Source organism: Meles meles, chromosome 2, assembly GCF_922984935.1.
Source record: "Meles meles chromosome 2, mMelMel3.1 paternal haplotype, whole genome shotgun sequence".
Classification (NCBI taxonomy): Eukaryota; Metazoa; Chordata; class Mammalia; order Carnivora; family Mustelidae; genus Meles; species Meles meles.
This window is the reverse complement of record NC_060067.1, coordinates 51,682,386-51,703,869: the sequence shown is the minus strand read 5'-3', so window position 1 is coordinate 51,703,869 and position 21,484 is coordinate 51,682,386. Positions and strand designations below refer to the sequence as shown.

Genomic DNA, 21,484 nt, shown 5'->3' with positions numbered 1-21,484 from the left:
ATGTCTGGATCAAAGGATTCTGATCTTCACAGGAGAACTACCTGGGAACTTAAGCAAACAAACAAACAAAAAAAGGGTATCTGTCAATTAAAAGAACAATGAAAGAGGGGCCCTTCTCTTTTCTGGCCTGTCAGAGGGGATACCGAATGTAGCCTCTGAAAAGGGCATTGCTGATGGAAGTGTAAATCACCGCTGTATTTTTAAAACGTAACCTAGATGCAATGAAAGCGAACAACAGTATTTTTATGAAGCTATTCTATGTGGAATTATGTGATTACTCAGATCTGGAAGACAAAGAGATGGCAGATGGAACTAAAACAAGGCTGGCTGTGAAGCTGCCAAGTGTTAAGACTGAGGAAAGGGTGCATGGAGATTCCTTATACAACTGTCTCGAATGTTTGGTTTTTTTGTTTTGTTTTGTTTTGTTTTTTACAGGTTTAAAAAATTCCATAATAGTAAGTTGAAAATAAAACTCTATCATACACATATAGGACTTAAGTATTTAAAAAAAAAAAATGGCATCTTCCAGGGATCATTAGATTCTATTTATTAGGTAATTTCATTCTAATCATTAGATATTATTAGCTATTTCCTCTTAAAAATCACAGAGGAAGGAATCACATTGAAGTGAGCCATGCCATCCTCTCTGTAAATCCCAACCCAAACCAATTTTCCCTCCAGTGTCGAAACAAGGCTGGCTGAACACCAGAGTAACTGGCTTTGGTTTGGAGACCATAAAAACTTACACACGCTTTAAAACACTAGAGTCACACTCCAGCTCTGAGATACTTACACAAAAGAAGCAAAAAAGTACTGAGAATGACAACCACAGAGAAGTCATTGCTCCCATGTCCTACCAGCTCCCTGAATGGAGTACCAGGTGAACTATCCATCCATCCCCACTCCTACCCTTCTACACTGTGGTTTCTTAATATCTTAATTTTTCTTTATTTCCTTGACTTTTTGCTAAACAGATACATTTGAATGCCCGTAGGTTAAATATGTACGACAACGCATCACTTATGTATATACAAGGGATGTTTACCAGGGCCAATTTGTAAAAGGAGGGGAAAATGCAATCAAATGGAATCTCCTCCAACAGAAGAATAATTGACTAAATTATAATCAGTTCAGTACTTGGAATGTTCCGTAATTATTAACAAACATGAACTATATCAACATGTTACCCTCTTGAAAAGATATTAATGACACACTGATAATTTTTTTCAATAAATTGCTGAGTATAGCACACACTTAAAGCTCTGTATATATGCCCATACCTTTGTGGGGGCAACAGAAAAATCTGAAAATGATCCACCAGATAACTAGTACAGGCCAGCTCACAATACATTTGAAGTGACGGATGGGAGGTTTAACTTTTCCTTCAAATCTGTATGTGGTTTTATTACTTAATGATCTCAGTAATTGCTCAGTTGTATAAAGGAAGTTTTTATAAACATCACTCACTGATTATTCTTTTAACATTATTTATTCATTTGAGAGAGAGCACAAGCAAGGGAAGGGGCAAGGAGAGAGGGAGAAGCAGACTCCCTGCTGAGCAGAGAGCCAGCCCCCCACCCCCCGTGGAGGGGGGGTGTCGGGTGTCCTCAATCCCAGGACCCCAGGACTGTGACCTAAATTGAAGGCAGATTCTTAACCAGCTAAGCCACCGGGGCATCCCCACTCACTAATTATTTCTGATAGAACAGTATTAAAGGTATAATTCTTAGAAAAAAATAAAAGATTTAAACTGATCAAAATTCATAAAAAAGGGGGGGAAAGAAAGCTTTTGATCTGTTGAGCTCCTGACAACCTCTCTGGAAATTAAGGTCCTAAGTAAAGGACAGAAAGTTCACAGAAGGTCGTTTCTGGCTCCCCATCTTTGGTTTGGCAGTTATTTGCACTGTGGAGAGGGAGAGGGTAGGGACCTCTGTAAGTTATGTCTTCCCCTGAGACAGTTCTCCCCAGAAATTCTCCATCAACAAAGGCACAGATCCGTATACAGAATTAATCAATCCCCCCACATCCAGGTCCACTGAAGCCTCAGACATATTTAAAGTTATTTTTGCATTCTGAACCTGAACTTCCAAAGCCACGACTTACTTCAAACCGATGAGAAGCATGGGCAAGAAGACCACAGCCTGTCTCACCCAGGCCCCGGGGGGGGGGGGCCTCCAAACCAGCCTCCTCGGCTAAGAAAGAGGACCCACAAGTCCCAGATCCGAGGTTCCAAGGCAACCCAGAGAAACCAAATGAAGAATCAGTAAAGGAAATATCTATAAAGAGTGATCCACTCTGGATTCCCTCTTTTTCTACATCTGCTCTTCTGGGTGGGAGACAGGCTGGGCAAGAAATGCACTACACGCCCGACTGCTAACCAAATTCCCTCTTCCACTTGTTTGAGAAGATGCTTCTCTTCCCTGTATTGCAACGGGCATACAACGGGCATACAACGGGCATACAGGCAGCCTAGAAGTCTGCAGATCGGGGCTGTCCGTAACACTTGTCCAAAGTTTCTTGATCATGACTCTAGACCTGTGTCAACCCAAATTACAATTAGCAACTCCACTGCAATGCTTCCCTGAAGTTAAAAAGCTATCTCAAATGGCAATTTTTCTTAGAACAGTCTTTAAAGAATATAAAGTCAAGTTTACTCCTGTGTATGCCACAGACTGTTGCATTAAAAGAGCCACAGTGACCTACTATTACATGGGCTACAAAATCACTCAACTAAATCTCAAGGTAGAGAACTTGGTAGTGCTATTCTACTGTTTTAATGATTCACCTGGCTAAATGTCCAGTAAAGTCTCACAACAGATATCACAGAATTAATAAAAATGTAAGAGATGAATCTATGCTTTAAAACTCTCCAAAACTTCAGTTTTTGAGGAGGAAGCAAAAAAAAAAAAAAAAAAAGTATAAGGAAGTAGTCAAGTGGTCCTAATGTAACGACTGTCCCTTCTAGTCCTTTTGCCTAAAGAACCCGTCTTGCTGATGGGTCAATAATCCCTGAGCCAGCATTAGAAATTCATCAGGAACTAACTGACATGAATGAAAAAGTAAACTCCAGACTCTTCTTCATCTCTTGAGTCACAGCTATCCAAAAATGTAACAGATTTTTTTTCTTCATCAATGCTTCATATTGCCAATTCTTATGCAGTCCTCAAAACCAAAAATGTAAGACTCTCAAGAAGAGACAACAGAAGCAGTAAAATAAAACTGCTGCAATCCAGCCACAAAAAAAGAAAAATGCAATGAGTTTAATTAATTTCAAGTTATGAGCAAAGCTATACACCAAATCAATCTTAAACACTTAAGTTTGGCCATGTATCTCTCCTCTGAAATTAAAAGGCTCACTGAAGGGGGCACCTGGGTGGCTAGATGGTTAAGCATCTGCCTTTGGCTCAGGTCAGGATCCCCGGGGTCCAGGGATCGAGCCCTGTATTGGGCTCCCTGCTCAGTGCAGAGCCTGCTTCTCCCTCTGCCTCTGCCATTCCCTCTGCCTGTGCTCTCTGGCTCTCTCTGTCAAGTATATAAATAAAATCTTTTTTTTTTTAAAGGCTCACTGAAAAATACTGCAAGTTTGCCAAGAAGCAGAAGTATCTTGTGGTAGCCTAACAAGTGATCTGAAGTCCCCTCCCTTACTGCAAAGATAAAATAATCCCACTATTGATGGTCCTAAGAGCTTTTTCAAAGTTAACATGAATGAAGTTGCAGAAACATTCTGAAAAGCCACAGAGAGAAAGAACCAAGCACAGACAATCCTTGTAACTAGACCTTTGACCCTAAATCCCAAATTTCATCCTGCACCCTATTCCCTGACAACTATTCTATAAAACGGGATTTTATGCCACTTTCCCAACATAAATGTCCTTCAGTGGCTTCCTATTGTTCAATCAGTTCTAAGCCTCTGTCTGCCTTTCATATGCTCCTATACAAAGTTCTATTAAAGATAAATAGCCTTATTTCTAGTCACTCCCAAACAGAGCTTCCTCATTTTATTTTTTTTTTTTTTAGATATTTATTTATTTGACAGAGAGAGATAACAAGTAGACAGAGAGGCAGGCAGTAAGAGAGAGAGGGAAGCAGGCTCCCTGCTGAGCAGAGAGCCCAATGAAGAACTCGATCCCAGGACCCTGAGATCATGACCTGAGCCGAAGGCAGGGGCTTAGCCCACTGAACCACCCAGGCGCCCCGAGCTTCCTCATTTTAAAAATGAAATAAAACTGTATTTGATGGCTTATACAAAGTTCTTCTGCATTTATATTATATATAAATTGTAAGAGAGAGATACAGATCATTCAAACTCTAATCTTTATAAAAACTTTGAGGTACTGCGAACCTCATAGATGAAAAAAAAAGAAAAGCTCAGAAAAGCTCACCCCAAATCACAGTCAGAGGCATGACTTAAATGGTGATTTTACTCTTTGTGCCAACGGCTTTCCCCTTGACACCGGCTTTGCTCTCACTTCCACCTTACGCATTGGCTCCGCTTCTTTTCCTAACTAATCCAATCTTTGCAATCTCTGCACCATCAGCTTAGGTTTTGCCCCTTCCAGGAAACTGATCCAGACCAGGAAAGCTTCTGACCCATCTCTCCCAACATGAACATGTTCTCTAAGGCATATACCCTGTTACCTGGCTCTCTGCGTATGTGTGTATGTGTATGTGTGTGTGTGTGTGCATAATACATAATATTATGTTCTCATGACATTATATCCCCAAAATTGAATTTCCAGCTCCTTAGCTCCTTCTCCTTCCATAATCCTGACAGCTGCTACTTTATTATCAGACATATCACAGGTGTCTATAAATATCTGGGTACCAGTTCACATGTTTTCTTATATTTTAATGGAAAAGACATACTTACAGCCTAACCAGATTGGTGAGTCCTCGAAATATGTCTGCATTCAGACATCCTATTCGATTGTTTGTCAGATCCCTAAAGAGAAAAGGGAAAAAAGTGTCTTCGATTAGTTCTCTTGGATGAAGGTTTCATATGTTCAGTATTCAAGAACAGCACCCAGGTATCATGCAAGATCTTTGTTTTCAGCTCATACTTCAATGAGTTAACAGGAGCACTGAGAGAACAAAATAGTCCTTGCTTTCACCGACTTCTGCTGTGTACAGACTAAGCACTGTCTAATTACAGTGCCCTCTATATTTCAAGCATTTATTCCTGTAAAATGACTCACGATAAAACTGGAGTGGTAAAAATGAGACTCAATCTATCTTACTGTCTGTGAAAGAATTCCTTAGATGACCTACACCGTTCATTATGCTGGGGAAGTTAGGGACAGAGCCCAGTCGCAGTGAACATCAGACAGACAAAAGAAAAAGGGGCAAATTACCAAAATGCTGGAACTTTTATTTCTTAAGAATTCCTAAAACTTAATGCTTTCTGATGTCATCCCTTAAATAGTCAGTTTTGACTGTAAATGAGAAAACTGAGTTTGCTTTTACCTCATAGATCTATGGTTTAGTCTCCAGGCCAGATTACCTGATCTAGGTAACAGCCTAGTTATTTTTTTCCCACCACGCGAAACTTTTTCCTTTTCTTTTTTTTAAAGATTTCTTTATTTTAAAGACAGAGAGAAAGAGAGGAAGGGAGAGAGGGGAGAAGGGGCAGAGGGAGAAAGAGAATCCCAAGCAGACTCCCCACTAAGCATAAAGCCCAAGGAGAAGCTCAATCCCATGACCCTGAGATCATGACCTGAGATGAAATCAAGAGTCAGACACTTAACCAACTGAGTCACATGGGCGTCCCACTCTTAACTTTTTTTAAAAAACATTTTATTTATTTCTTTATTTGAGAGAGAGAGTAAACACGAGGAACAGGGAGGGCAGAGGGAGAAGCAGACTCCCCGCTGAACATGGAGCCCCACGCAGGGCTCAGTGCCAGAACCCTGACATCATGACCTGAGCGGAGTCAGGTGCTAACCAATTGAGCCACCCGGGCGACCCACCCCACTCACAATCTTATGTTACTTTCTAAATATGGTTTTTCTTTTATTACTTTTCAAATATTTCTCCCCCTCAATCCATGCAGCTTTTTCCTTTTTACCTACATAAAATGTTTAGTAGAGATAAAAGAAATGAGAATTTCTGTAACCTTCAAGTAAGACAGCATGGTTTCAGCAATTTTTCCATCACTAGATTTACTAAGCTGTACGTAAGAAAACCCCAAAACAATGAATCTTAATTTTTATCAGTTCCTCCTCAGGAATTATTCATCCCTGGGATTTTGATAAAAGAATTAGACCAAGATTCTAAACCAAACTTTCAAAAATATTTTTATCACCTTTTTCTTCAATGTCCATATTATTCTTTGTAGTGGAAAAGTACCTATTCTTTGAGTCATGCTCTGAGTTACTCTTTAGAGAAGCAATTTGCACCACCCATTTCTGAACTAAAATTGTTGGGTTCTAAATTGTATAACTTGATAACAGCAGGAACTGTATTAGCTGAACGAAAAACTAGAAATGATAATGACAGAGCATCTGAATCGGATACCTACGCACTACGTTTCTCTCCTAGGTATTCTGAAGCCTTACTCAGGTAATCCTGACCTTCCCTAAATTTCACAGCTCTGCCTTTCCTATCTTATGGCAAATTTTGATTTAAAAAAACTTCAGCAATACGAAACTTTACCCGCGCGTGCCGTGACTCCAGACTCCTGCTCCTCAGAATATTAAAGTGAGGTATGTAATCCGATGGGACTTTTTTTTTATTCCAGCTAATTTTCCTTTTATTTCTGGGTTTTACTGTTTAAGAAAATTGGGCATCATTTTGTGAATTGCTGCTTAAACAAGCATTTCTGGGCTCAATTCATTATCTCGTTTCACTTCTGAGCTTTAACTGGTGTAATTACCACTGATTCTTCGGGAAACAATTTCATTATAGCTATACCTATTTAAAATGGTATTTAGGTATTGATAATGGGTTTTATTTAGATTGAGAATCTGCCTGAATTTGTTGATAAAGCAAAAGAGAAAGTGAATAGGTCTAGGTTTTACCTACTTTTGGTAGTTTATCCTTCAGAAAGCCACTTAATCTTCCTGATTCAAATTATCTATAAAATAAAGGCAAAGGCCTGCTACACTTACAAAAAAGCTTTATGTGTGTTGTCGAGTGAGAGGCACAATTGGAACGAATGATTTAGAGCCTCATGAGAAAGAGCGCCTGTACCCACAAGCAACCAGCAAACATGAATACCACAGAATATCTTTGTATCTCATTGAGTTTACATATAGGACTCTCTCAGCTTGCAAGTCATATACCCTAAGTTCCATTACATGTCAGCTGCTTGAAATTAAGAGTGTATTTTCCAGTGGGAAGAATATTATAAATGGCAATTACCTTCCTAGGCAAGAACACAAGAGACTACTTAACATGTAATACAGTGAAAGAACGCTCAGGCAGTGCTAGGGATGATACCAATAATTAAATGCTACTGAACAAGAAATTTATTTATTTATTTCGGATGGAAGTACTTGAGAAATTATTTACTGAAGGATGGAGAACCGGGTAGAGAACCAAAGATCTTCTGCATTATCCTTAAAACATCCTGATGAAACCTCTTTGTATTAGCAGTCAAGTTCCCTTCAACCTGTATCTCAACAGGAAGATATTATTAGCATGTTATGCTCCTAAAAAGAGCTTCCCTCCCAAAAAGCAGGAAATAAAGGGGGGCCAATCACAAAGGGACAGAATAAGTTGTCTGTCTTGTCTGGCAATATGACATCACATCCCTCTCACGGGGAGTCAGGGGGAAGCTAGAGGGAAAGATATTCTAGAAGTTCCCAAACGTTAGCATCAAAATTGCCAGGAGGGCCAAAAAAACAAAGACATTTTGGCCTCAGCCCCAGTTTCCTTTTCTTTTTTATTTTTGTTAAGATTTTATTTATCTGACAGAGAGACAGGAGAGAGAGCGAGCGAGCACGCGCGCATGAGCACAAGCAGGGGGAGCGGGAGAGGGAAAAACAGGCTTCCCGCTGAGCAGGGAGCCCAATGTGGGGCTCAATCCCAGGACCCTGAGACCATGACCTGAGCCGAAGGCAGACGCTTAACAACTGAGCCATCCAGGCGCCCCTCAGCCCCACTTTCTGATAGGGTGGGTCAAACACCCACACTCCCGCTTCCTGCTTGAGGCCTCCTGTTCCCACCCTGATTCAAACTGACCCATCCGAACAGGGTGCCCGCGTGCCCCTGGGGAGGAGCACAAAGAAAGGGACTCAAGGTCATCAACAAGCTCACTACACAGCTGGCCCTCCTCCCCCGGGGCAGCAGCCTGACCATGGGGGTGTTCCACACCCTCATCTGTGTCAGACCAGGTGAGTCCTAGCAGCTCTCAGCAGCTGCACTATAGCTACGGCTCCCTCTCCCGGTAAGTAGAGTCCATGTCCACATCCAGGCTCCTGGGTGGTACACAGGACCTCACCCGGCTGCCAACCCCTTGAGGTGCCCCGGAGTTACCCCAGATCTCTGGAGCTGGGCGCACCATTGGACCCCCACAGTAGACTCCATTTTTATTCAACGGAACTGATGCTGCTCTGTCTCACCACCAGATCTCACCGCTGGACCCAATTACTACTGTTGCTGGGCTCTACACCAAGTAGAGCCATTACTCCAACACCCACGGAATGCCTGCTCGGAACTCCAGTCTCCATTAACACCACTGCCCTGCTCCAGAAAGCCCATTTTTCTGACTTGCCTCATTAAAAAGCCTTAACTAGAAAACAATGGAGAGCAGAGTGCACAGGGAAGAAAACAGATCCAGGGCGAGACCTCCTGAACACCCCAGGGCGACCGGAGCGCACCAGCACCAAAGTCTGATGAAAACAATGAACCGCCACCCGGTGGCCTGAAGAAAAACCATGGTCGTAATGTCCCCTCCTACAGAGTCTGACTGAAATTTCAAACAATGTTACACAGTGAAGGGAGAATCCTTTAACTCCTGAGACGTCTCATCTTCTAGAATTCTGAACACTAGGACTGACCACGATGGGGCATTGAGAGGAGAGCTTCAGAGGATACATTTTAGATGAAAAAAAAAAAATTATATTTGCATAAATAGTATTTTTTAAATAAGCAAAACTAGCATAGCCAACTCTAACAACTGGACCTGACTGTGAAAAGGAATGAGTTTGGAAGGACAGAATCATAGATATAAGATGTTAAAAGTATTAGGAGGGAAAGTCCTTGTCAGCATTTAACTGTCTTGGCATGATTCGACTCAGAGCAAATGTAGCTTATTTTACTATACAAACAACATGGGAAACAAACAAAAAAACAAAAAACAAAACCAGGCACCCTCAATACTTTATAAACATTAAATAATAAGAGAGCATGAGAGAGACATCTGGCTAGCTCAGTCTGTAGAGCAGGTGACTCTTGACCGAAGGGTTGTGAGTTTGAGCCCCATGTTGGGCATAGAGATTATTTAAAAATAAATTCTTTAAATAAATAAATAGGGGTGCTTGGGTGGCTCAGTGGTTAAAGCCTCTGCCTTCAGCTCGGGTCATGATCCCAGGGTCCTGGGGTTGAGCCACATGTCAGGCTCTCCACTGAGCAGGGAGCCTGCTTCCCCCTCCTTCTCTCTGCCTGCCTCTCTGCCTACTCGTGATCTCTGTCTGTCAAATAAATAAAATCTTTAAAAATAATAATAATGAACAAACAAACAAATAAAGGAGCATGATAGAACAAAAAAAAAAAAAAAAAAAGGAGAGAGAGACAGGGACAGAGGAAGGACTGATTGTTAAAAAGAATGAAAGCATCGTCTCATCCCCAACATCCTCTGTCCCCAGTTGTGTGCACTTACTTGATTTCTCCTTCCTGCCATCAGAAACATTCTGAAACACAAGTCTGATGTCAACTCCATATTCGAAAAGTCCCATTAGTCCCACACTGTCTAAAGACATTCAAAGTTCCTTAACCTGGCAGGTCATCTCAGGCCTACGAGAGCCTAATCTCTCTGTGACCAGACTACATTCCACTTTGCACTTCACACTCTGGCTCCACACCAACCGTCCACTCTGCTTAGAACGCCCATCTTGTTATTTTTCGAGATGCAGGACTCATCCCTTGGGAGCAAGGTCAGATTGGAAGGTCTACTCCTGTGGCAGGCCCTTCCTCCCCAGGTGGCCCTCCATTCCTTGGCACGTTCTGAGGATGGCTTTATCTGTGACGGCTCCCATGTGCGTGTGGTAGGGCTATTTTCATTAACTAGAGTTGCCCCGAAGGGTCTGTGGCTCTTCCCAACAAGTCAGGCTATGGTAAGCAGCCAGCACTTAAGAGTAAGAAATGTCCTTCAAAGGAATAAGGGATGGTGGGACAGTCCACAGGGCTCGAGTGTAGGGCTACCTCTCCAATAGGAGAATGTTCACAGGCAGCTGTGGAAACCACATAAAAAGGAGTGAAGAGGAGTTGTTTAGCTTCAGGAATAATAAAAATTGCTTGTAGGTTTTGAAATAATAACACACAGATAAAGTATACATGCAAAAAGCAAGACTTTAAACCATTAATAGAAAGGGGCCTCAAATGATACGCATGTACAACAGCTAGAGTTTGCATGCATTCATACCTTGAAAATCCTCTATGCATGACATATGATCATCACTGGCAAAGCCAATACAGTAATCATTTCCTTAGCATAAGAAGGACTCAACCATCTACCATCAAACAAATCAAATTACTGCACAAATTAACTACTTTCTACACTATCTATATTAAATATTCCTTTTTCTATCATGGACCTAGTCAATAAACTAAAAATTGTTTAAAATCCATTTCTTTTAATCATGTTAAAATTTGAAGGAGGGTAACAGCTCCTTATAAAAGGAACAGTTCAGGGATGCCTAGGTGCTTGTTCAGTCAGTTTTTTGATTGTGGCTCAGGTCATGAAACTCTTGATTTCAACCTGGGTCATGATCTCAAGGTTGTGAGATGGAGACCTATGTCCTGCGCTCAGGGCAGAGTCTGCTTGTCCCTCTCCCTCTGCTCCTCCCCTGCTCATGCTTCAGAGCGTGTGCGCTCTCTCTCTCTCATGCATACTCTATCTCGCTATAAAAGAAATAAAACCTTAAAAAAAAAAGAAAGAAAGAAAAAGAAAAGAAGAGTTCAAATTTGTAGGCAAGCAATTCAAATACTTACAATCTTTTTAGCGATGAAAGTCCCCAAAAGGCACCTGGATCTATACTACTAATGAGATTATTTCGGAGGTCCCTGTTAAAAACAGAATAAAAGTTATCATTTATAAGCACTATAACAAATATTTAGGCAAACTACAGATACCTGCCACACAGAAAACAACAATACTGGGAGGAAATCAACACCAAAAAGGTTAACCTCTATAGCAAGTGGCACAGCCAGAATTCAGCAAGAAATCTGATTCCAAAGCCACTTTTTTTGGTCAATATAATAAAGGCACATACAAAAAAGGATATATATGTCCTTATATTGTCTGAATTCAAAGTTATGGCCAAGCCACGATCCTATATATTCTTTCTACAATTTTATTCTTAGTATGCTACAACTGAGTTTTATCAAAACAAATCAGAGATTATATTTGTGAACACAAACTGAATTTTTAAAAACCATCTTCTAAAATATATACTCTTAAAATTCATGTCATTTTATTTTTCATATTTTTCATCTTTTTCCTCCCTGGGCTTCTATGGTTAGGATTCCTATGAAATAAAAATGTGATCATTCACAATATGTAGCCCAAAGCAAAGCTCCAGCAGCCCCCAAGTCTAGGGCATCTGAGGGCGGTCTCTATCTACTCCCTCTTGTGCACAGCCCTGCCATGTCAGCACACCGCCACCAGAGGCCAGTGGTGAGCGCCACAGCTGTAGCCCTCCACCAGTGAGGATCTGGGCCTCTTGCTAAGGTGGCTGCTCTCTGGTGGTAGCCTGGGTCCAGCTTGGGACCCAAGTGGCCCCACACAAATGTTCACACAGGTCTCAAAGATAGCAGACAGTCAACTACAGGAGCACTCAGAAGCAGAACACTGGCCCACTGGCCCTGACCATATTCCTGCCAGTGGCTGGCCCACTCTTGAGCTTTGTCATACCCTTGAGGGGGACTCACTCAGAACCTTGCCTACTGAAGCCAGGAGTGGCTTCCAGTCACCTCTCAGGGCACCTGGCATCAGACTATGCACAGAAACTCTTCGCAACTTCTCTTGTCCTTCCCTTCTCCCTTCTTTACCTAACAGTGGCAACACCTTGGTGTTATAAGGAGGTGTGTGACATCTCCTTATAAATACACATGGCCTAGGGCTGCACACAGAGCTGGTGAAACCACCCAGAAACGTAGAGCAATGCCCACGACAAACCACCTCACCAGGTCCTCTAGTCCCTTACTTACTGGAGACTCAAAAGGCTTCCTAGGGGCACCTGGGTGGCTCAGTGGGTTAAAGTCTCTGCCTTCAGCTCAGGTCATGATCCCAGGGTCCTGGGATAGAGCCCCGTGTCGGGCTTTCTGCTCCCTGGGGAGCCTGCTTCCCTCTCTCTCTGCCTGCCTCTCTGCCTACTTGTGATCTCTGTCAAATAAATAAATAAAATCTTAAAAAAATTAAAAAAAAATAAAAGGCCTTCCTAGAAGTGTGTCTTGGGCCACCGGTGCCACCTGTTAGCATGACACTGATGTGACATGTCTCTGGGATCTTCTATAATGATTGCCCTATCATGGGATGTTAGCCTGAGCCCAAACAGGTCTATAAACTAGAGAAAAATGCAGCATGTGCCTTTTTCAAACCACACCAACTCAGAAAGTGTCTGACTTCCCTTGTCTACCTGTGCTGAAGAGAAGAACCCCAAGGAAGTCTTACTGTAGTGTGCACCAACCCATATTATTTTCTTCCATCCAGTGAAAGGAAGCACATTCAGTTTTACTGTCCCATCAGCTAATGAAAACTATCTGATGTATGGCCTGCTTCATAACATGCTATTGTTTTCTAATGGTTCATTGAAAGTATTGATATATACTAGTGACAACACTGGGTTTAGTTTCTGAACAGGTTTCCGGAAAATTTCACAAAAATGTCCTGATGAGACTGGCCATCTACCCTTCGTGGCAGCGGTCGTTTATTTACTGTTAAGTCTGGTATCCTTTTTTTTTTTCTTTTTTAAGATTTTATTTATTTATTTGACAGAGTGAGAGAGAGAACAAGCTGCAGGAGCGTCAGAGGGAGAAGCAGGCTCCCAGCTGAGAGGGACCCTGATGCAGAACCCCATCCCAGGATCCCAGGATCATGACCTAAGCCGATGGCAGACACTTACCCAACTGGGCCACCCAGGCACCCCAAGTCCAGCATTCTCGCTGTGTCACTGACACTGGCTTCCCACACTGGCCATGCTGTTTAATACATGGTGATAGACACTGGTCAGAACACCTCAGTAACATTTCTCTGGAAGTGCAGTCTGTGAACCCCGGAAGCATCATGCTCGACAGCGAATCCTGCTCCCCCTTTCTGGAGTCTTACTCCCAGAGTCACACACCTAGTGTTCTTCGGCGGGCGGGGGGGGGGAGGGGCAGAACCGACATTCCACTCTCCTCCCCAGATCAGAGCCCTATTTGTCTAAATAATACTGAACCCCCAGTATGTTATAACTCTTTAAAAAAAAAAAGGAGGGGCACCTGGGTGGCTCAATGGGTTAAAGCCTCTGCCTTCTGCTCAGGTCATGATCCCAGGGTCCTGGGATCAAGCCCCGCATAGGAGTCTCTGCTCAGCGGTGAGCCTGCTTCCTGCCCCCTCTCTCTGCCTGCCTCTCTGCCTACTTGTGACCTCTGTCTGTCAAATAAATAAATACAATCTTAAAAAAAAAAAAAAAAAGGAAAAAAATAACTGGGGCACCTGGGTGGCTCAGTCAGTTAAGCATCACCCCTCGGCTCAGGTCGGGATCCCAGGGTCCTGGGATCGAGCCCCACATCGGGCTCTTTGCTCAGCAATATGTCTCCTTTTCCCTCTTCCTCTGCCAATCCCCCTGCTTTTGCATGCTCTCTCTAATAAATAAAATCTTTAAAAAAAAATAACCATTAAGCATAAAATCTATGCTCTGATTACCATTATTAAGTATTTCATAGATCAGAACTCAGACTTGCTATTCCACAAGAAAACAGCTTTGTCAATGCTAGCAGCTGACCTAACTTTTTGGGTTTGTGGGTTTGTTTTGTTTTGTTTTTTTTGTTTTTTGGTACCACAGCCTCTAAGATTTTTTTTTTTCACTAAAGTAAATGAAAATATCTAAAAAGGCCAGGAGCTTCACAAAATGGAATTGGACAGTAACAAAAGTCTCAAGAGATATTCAGGTAAACTCATCAATCCTACCTTCTCTCTGAATTTCTAATCAGCTTTTAAGTTCTCCTCTTAACTAAGGAGTAAAAAAAGAGATGTCCTTGGTGTAGTAACTTGAAGAGAAAAAGAAAACCAGGCAGAGAATAAGTTCCCTGCTACAAATGCCATGGCCCCAGCATCCCTTATCCCCAAAACCTGCCAGGGGCCCAAATGGCTCCGGAGGCAGACAGCAAGCCTAGGATGGTTGCCCCTGACCCGCCACTCTGTCCCTCAGCCTTTCTCTCAGCTGGCTGACTCCTAAGAGCCACTCCAAGGAAGTCAGAACTGAAGGGCATAAGGGACCCTGAGAAGAACCATTGCCCCATGAGAGAGGGGAGCAAGAGCAGCCCCGCCTCCGGGGGGATAAGGATGAAGTGTGCTCCACCACACACCGCCCCTCTCGTTGTCCCACTCCCTGATCTGTGAGATTTCTCAGACCACCACTCAAATGAATCACCTGAACCCAAAATTCCATCTCGGGACCTGCTCCTGGGAAAACCCAGATGAAGACACTGGCCCACTAACATGAAAGCCCCCAGGGAGGCCAAGCATGCACATCTAGGGCACAGACCTCAGGAGACTCTACCCACCCTCTCTGTTTTGAGGGCAAAAGGAGAAAGGGGAAGGCTGTCAGTCATTCAAAAATTCAAAACCTTAAAAAATAAATAAATAAAATGCATTCCTATGGCGGGAGAAAATTCAAAACCTTTAGAGTAGGTGGAAGTGAGGAAGGAAAGCATATAAGAAAGGTTCCAGAATTTAACAATGATAACTCAAACTATGATTGCTATCAATTATTTCAGGTTTAATTGCTGTGCTAAACATTTTTTTTAGGTTTTGGGGTTTTTTTTTAGGTTTTTTTTTTTTTTTTTTTTTTTTTTTTGCTGTCTTCTCCCTTGCACTGGAGAGAAGCACACCTGCTTCTCTCATAGACCATCTGGTACAGACAGTGCTCCAGAATCCCCAACACCACTCTTCCAGATATGGCCCTGGATCAAACTCCAACCAGGTTTTTCAAACACTGTAGTCTTAGTAACTTGGCAGGATTACATGAACCTGGTCCAACTAAACCTAGGGCCTGCGGCAGTGGAGACACTGGAATGATCACTTCCACTGGTTTAATTAGAGGTCAAGAGGTAACCCCAAGACCCTCTTGCTACCACGATTTAAGAGCCTATTTAGGGGGCACCTGACTGGCTCAGTAGATAAAGTATGTAACTCCTGACGTCAGGGTCATGAATTTAAGACCCATGTTGGGTGCAGAGCTTACTTTAAAAATAAATAAATAAGAGTCTGTCTAATGAAGCCAAAAGATAGGAAAAGAATTAATGCTGAGCCCCTGGATCCAGCCAAGCCTGAAGTCCAGCTCTAACTCTCTGGGCTCCTCAGTTACACAAAACACTAATTTCAGCAAGTTGGTATCTGTCACCTACCATCCCATTAAGCCTCAGAATCAATCCCAAAAGCTAGGATTCTGGCTGCAGATAAAAAACTCACATGCAAAAAGATTATGAAACTAGGCCAATTTCTGAGTGGCCAACCCAGAAGTCAGGATTTAAACACATCTTTCTGACTGACAACAGTGGAGATTTACTAAAGGAACTGAGTCAATTTATACCTAGAACAAGAGGAAGACAGATAAAGCAAACATGCCAAGAAAGTGGCAATGGTTAAATCAAAGTGCTAGAGAGACCATTCTTTCAAATTCTCTGCATGTTTGATAACTTTTATTCATTGGAAAAAGCTATTAGATGTGGTATTGTCAAGGCTTCCAGCCTTGTGTGAAAGCCATTCACTTCTCCCTCCTCCTCGACATCATCAACCCCGCACAGTGCTGGCTGCTGTCCTTGCTCCTCTCATCTACACTCCATTTAAAGTGATTGTCCTGGGGCACGTCGGTGGCTCAGTCAATTACGTGTCTGCCTTCAGCTGAGGTTGTGATCCCAGGATCCTGGGATCAAGTCCTGCATTGGGCTCCCTGCTCAGCAGGGAATCTGCTTCTCCCTCTCCCTCTGCCACTCCCCATTACTTGTGCTCTAGCTCACACTCTCACTCTCTCTCTCTCAAATTAATTAAAAAATCTTTTAAAAATAAATAAATAAAGTGATCTTCCCAAGCATAAAACTGAACATGTGCTGGTTAAAACTTCCAAGAGCTCCAGCGCCCTCAGAATAAAGTCCAGACTCTTTACAGTAACTTACAAGCCCCTCCACGGCCCCGGCCCTAACTGACTTCCCATGCTGCTCCACACCTTTCTCTCACACTTAGCCAGCATTTCTCTCCTCATATTACCAGTCATATTTCAAGACATTTCTAGAAAGAGTCCTATTTCTCTCACCTCCAGACCTTGGCACACGGTTGCTCTGTCCTTGATATACACACTCTCCCCCAGCATCTATCCTCACCTCTATCCTGGTTTTCTTGCCTAACTCCTACAAATCCTTTACATCTTGAACAGCATTCCTCTTTCCAAAAAAAAAAAAAAAAAAAATATCTGAACAACAGTGCCCTGTATTTTCTCTCCTGTGGCCCTCATCACTCTCTACAGATTGCTTAAACCACCTTTACAGAGAGAACAAAGCTCCACACAGGCAGGGTCTACATCCATCTACTCAGTTGAGAGGGACTAACAGACATTACAGAGTGCAGATGGACACGGCTATGGTCTGGATGTTCATGTCCTCCCATAATTCGTATTTTAAAATCCTAACTCCCAAAGTGATGGAATTATGAGGTGGAGCCTCTGAGAGGTGATTAGGTCATGAGAGCCAAGATCTAATGCATGAGATTGATGCCTTTATAAGAGAGACCCCAGAGTTTCCTCATCCCCTTCCACCATGTGAGGTTACAGCCAATGAAGAAGCAGTCCCTCACTGAACAATGAATCTGCTGGCACCTTGATCTTACACTTCCCAGCCTCCAAAACTAAATGTTTGTTGTTTGCAAGCTACCCCATTATGGTATTTTGTGACAGCAGCCAGAATGGATGAAGACAGTTGATAAATGGATAAAAAAGTACATCATGGCTGAGAGACAGAATTATGTTACCTGACCTTCACCACAAAAGTCTTTTTGGGGGGCACCTGGGTGGCTCAGTGGGTTAAAGCCTCTGCCTTCGGCTCAGGTCATGATCCCAGCGTCCTGGGATCGAGCCCCGCGTCGGGCTCTCTGCTCAGCAGGGAGCCTGCTTCCTCCTCTCTCTCTCTCTGCCTGCCTCTCTGCCTACTTGTGATCTCTGTCTGTCAAATAAATAAATAGAATCTTTAAAAAAAAAAGTCTTTTTGGTAAATAACAGCTAGCTACAAAATCATTATGATATTCATAAACTCAGGCAACACAGAGACAGCTGCATCTCACTCATAACTACTTATATTTCTCAATAAAGGCAGAGGGTCATGAGGCCTGCAAACGTGTGGTATGTGTAGGCATGTAATTTGGCAAACATGTGGTATGTGTAGGCATGTTCCAAGAGAAAGAAAAAGAAATGATAGCAAATCATTACTAATTATTGCATCTGGGTAAATAAATTGGTGATATGGGAGATTAATATATTAATTCTTTAAATTTGTATGTTTAAAAATTTTCATTAATAAAAATTATTTTTTGTCCCCAACTTTCTAAGTCCCAGGAAGTAAAATTAATCATCAGGCCCTACCTATTAGTGCCTGTCTCTCCCTGGCCCAAAAGATCCCAATCCTATACCTTGAAGAGAAATGATATTTTAGGAGAAAATTCAGTCAGCATATTTTTGACTTGTATTGGATAAGCAAAATAGCTCTGCAAACAAAAATATATGTCAGTTCCATTTTTTTTAAAACATATGTTTCCCTTTTCAGATTTTAAACCACATCTACAATAAGTACTGATTTAGCTAAAGCAGTCCATAAATCTGTGTCCAATGATGTACTACATGTGTTTCTACATTATACTGCTCATGAATAACTGAGAACTGTAATATGATTTAAAGATACACCTTTTCTTTAATAATAAAAACTCCTTGACATATTATATAATACTTAATAATAGCCATATTAATCAGGCATTGCCAAAAGATATCTAGAGCCAGATTCCTTCATTTAACATCTCCCCTTCCCTTACCACTCACAGCTTCCCTAGGGAACAGGAGTCGAACTTTGGGGTCTATCGCTACACCCAACTATGCTGGATCATTAAAACATAAATGAAAAAGTGCACAAGAATTGCTGAAACAAAATTAAAGCAGTGTGTTAATAGTTCCTAGAAAACAGAGCGAGCTCCTTTAGGAAAGAATGTCAAGTGTAGCAGAAAAGATGCTTTATTAAATTGCAAGTATCAGAAACGTCTACTCAAAAAGGTTTCAGCAATAAAGGAAATTCTCTGGCATTAAGGGAAACAAAGACCTAGGACAGTGTAAGTGGTTTCTCCATGTTTCTCTGACCTTCCCAGAAAGTCAACTTGGCCTTCAGGCTGACCCTCAATCATGATAGGCTATGCCAAGGTCCACAAACCACCTCCAAGCACAAAGTCATGACAAAGAGTGGATTCTTTATTCCTTTATTCCTCGGGATCCGGGAAAACTTTCTCAAAGCTCTACGGCTAAACATCCCTCATCACTCTTACTGGCTCTGGCTGGCCCTGGCAACAGTAGAAAGAGATGTTATGGTGACCTGGACCCATCATTTGGGATTGAACAGAAGCTTGGGAGTCAAACACATTGCTGGTATGTCATTTTAGTGTAAGCAATTAGTCTATAGAGGAGTGTCACTAAATACGGACAAATACATAACAAGAACCACGATACTATAGGGGCACTTGGGTGGCTCGGACAGCTAAGAATCCGACTTTTGGTTTCAGCTCAGGTTATGATCTCAGCAGTCATGAGATCGAGCCCTAAGTTGGGCTCTGCGCTGAGTGGGGAATCTGCTTAAAGATTCTCTCCCTCTGATCCCCCCACCCCCCGTCACTCGCATGCTCTCTCTCTCAAATAAATAAACCTTAAAAAGGGGGGGGGGATCACAATACACTAAAATGAAGGATATGTGCACCCAGGCTTGTTTTATTATACCAGAGAGGGAGTGAGAGAGAGAAAATGAGTCCCCTTCAGAAGCTATTCTTCAAATCAAAGGAACTGACGGAGGCAGCTTAATGTGCAGATTTCCTTAATCTTTGAAGTGTACTTGCTAGTTAATTAAACCCAGCCAGCCTTTAATGAGAAGGAAGCCCATGCAAGGAGCACTGATGAGGAGACCTCCAGTCCCAGGGGGGAACTGTGGAAGCGAGCACAGAGCAGCCGAGGGGTCACCCCTCCTGAAAGTTGGGGTGGTCAGGTGGTTGTCCACCATCTGCTCTCAGGCATTGGTTGAGGGTTCCCGGGGCAGAGGGGAGTGGTTTTCAGCCCAGTGCTGGAGCACCGAAAGCTCTCGGGCTCACATGTGGAAGACCTATGGAGAGATGTGGAGGAAGGATGAGCAGTGAAGGAACAAAATCAGCCACAGCATTTTTTCAAGTAACTCCGAAAAAATTGAAACTGATGTCATTTACAAAGACCTTAAGTCGCTTAAGCAGTAGCTAGGTGTTCAGTCCAGAACTCAACTTGAGTAGCCCAGACCCTAAATAAGTCACTTACTGCCAGCTCTTTGCAAACAACCACATCTCTTTGTTCAACAAGGGCCAGTCTGCTGTTCCCCTGGGAAACTCTACAGGACTGTCCTAGCCCATGTGCCTCAATGGCTATGTGACCAGTTCTTCTGCCCCTATATTGCAATGGGCCCTGGGAAATTTCGAGGGTTTGCTTCTTCTCCAGGAAAGAGGCTTCAGAGACCCTTTGCCCTTAGATCCAGAACCATATATTATTGGTTTTATTACATGGTCTTTTCCCCTGTCCTTTCCCTAAACCCAGTAGGGATAGGGAAGCAAAGATGAGACCCTTCTTAGGGACCCACCAACATATAAGATCTTTCTACATTCCCTCTAACTCCCCAGTGAGCCCACAGAATGTGTATCTAGAAAAGGAGGAAGTTCCTCTTATGTTACCTTTTCTCAAATCTCTTTTCTATATTGGACTCGGTAAGACTTTTGGAACTCAATAGCCAAAAACCAAGTCCTTTTTCTCTGTTCTTTCATCCTTTCCAAGGCAGAGTAATTAGGAATTAGAATAGGCAAAGAAAACAGACATTAGCAAATCTACAAAAATGCTACATCATTGTCATAAGAATTGTCCCCTCCAAAACTCCTTGTTGGAAGTTCAAACGCCTCTTCCCTGGAAATGCGACTGTATTTGGAGATGGGTTCTTTAAAGAGGTAATCAACTAAAAAATGACGACATTGGAGTGGGCCCTAATTCAATGTGACCAGTGTTCTTATAAGAGGAGGAAATGTGGACACACACACACAAACACACAGAGAAGAAACACCATGGTAAGACACAGGGAGAAGAAGGCCATCTACAAGCCAAGGAGAAAGGCCCGGAACAGATCCTTTCCCCACAGCCCTAGAAGAAACCAACCCTGCCAGTGCCTGGATCTTGAACTTCCAGCCCCCAGAAGTAGAAGGAAATAAATGTCTGCTGTTTAAGGCACACAGCCTATGGTATCTTGTTACAGCAACCATGAGCAGTCTAGTAACAACCACTGCATTCACACAGCTTGTGTCTGATACACAGAGAACCCAAGACAAAATCCTCAAGTCTCTGCAGTGTCTTGGAAGAGAAGACCCCTAAGAAATATCACAGATATATGATGAGATCCCAAGCAAACCAGAGTCCATGAAAAGAATCCTACAGTGAAGAAAATCACAGAAGAATACAAAGCATACAACTCAAAAAACAAAGTTGATTGACATGAAGGAAGGACAAGCTAGCCTTTAGACAGTGGGACACAGAGGTGGAGTAGGTTAGTTAAAAGTTAGACGACCGGGGCGCCTGGATGGCTCAGTGGGTTAAAGCCTCTGCCTTCGGCTCAGGTCATGATCCCAGAGTCTGGGATCGAGCCCCGCATGGGGCTCTCTGCTCAGTGGGGAGCCTGCTCCCCCTTCCCTCTCTGCCTGTCTGTCTCTCTGCCTACTTGTGATCTCTGTCTGTCGAATAAATAAATAAATAAATAAATAAAAGTTACATGACCTGGTAGAGAGGGAAAATGAGAAAAGCTATGAAAAGAATAGAAAGAATTA

The 21,484-nt window shown here is 42.6% G+C and overlaps 1 protein-coding gene across 1 annotated transcript in view; it reads right to left on the bottom strand.

Annotated features, from left to right (window-relative positions):
- Positions 1–21,484, bottom strand: part of ADGRA3 (adhesion G protein-coupled receptor A3) — a 129,433-nt gene that overhangs the window by 66,163 nt on the left and 41,786 nt on the right. The window contains exons 3-4 of the mRNA XM_045998179.1: positions 11,152–11,223; positions 4,871–4,942 (exon numbers count right to left, since the gene is read on the bottom strand). Of these exons, the coding sequence (XP_045854135.1) occupies positions 4,871–4,942; positions 11,152–11,223 (144 nt within the window). The remainder of the gene's footprint in view (positions 1–4,870; positions 4,943–11,151; positions 11,224–21,484) is intronic.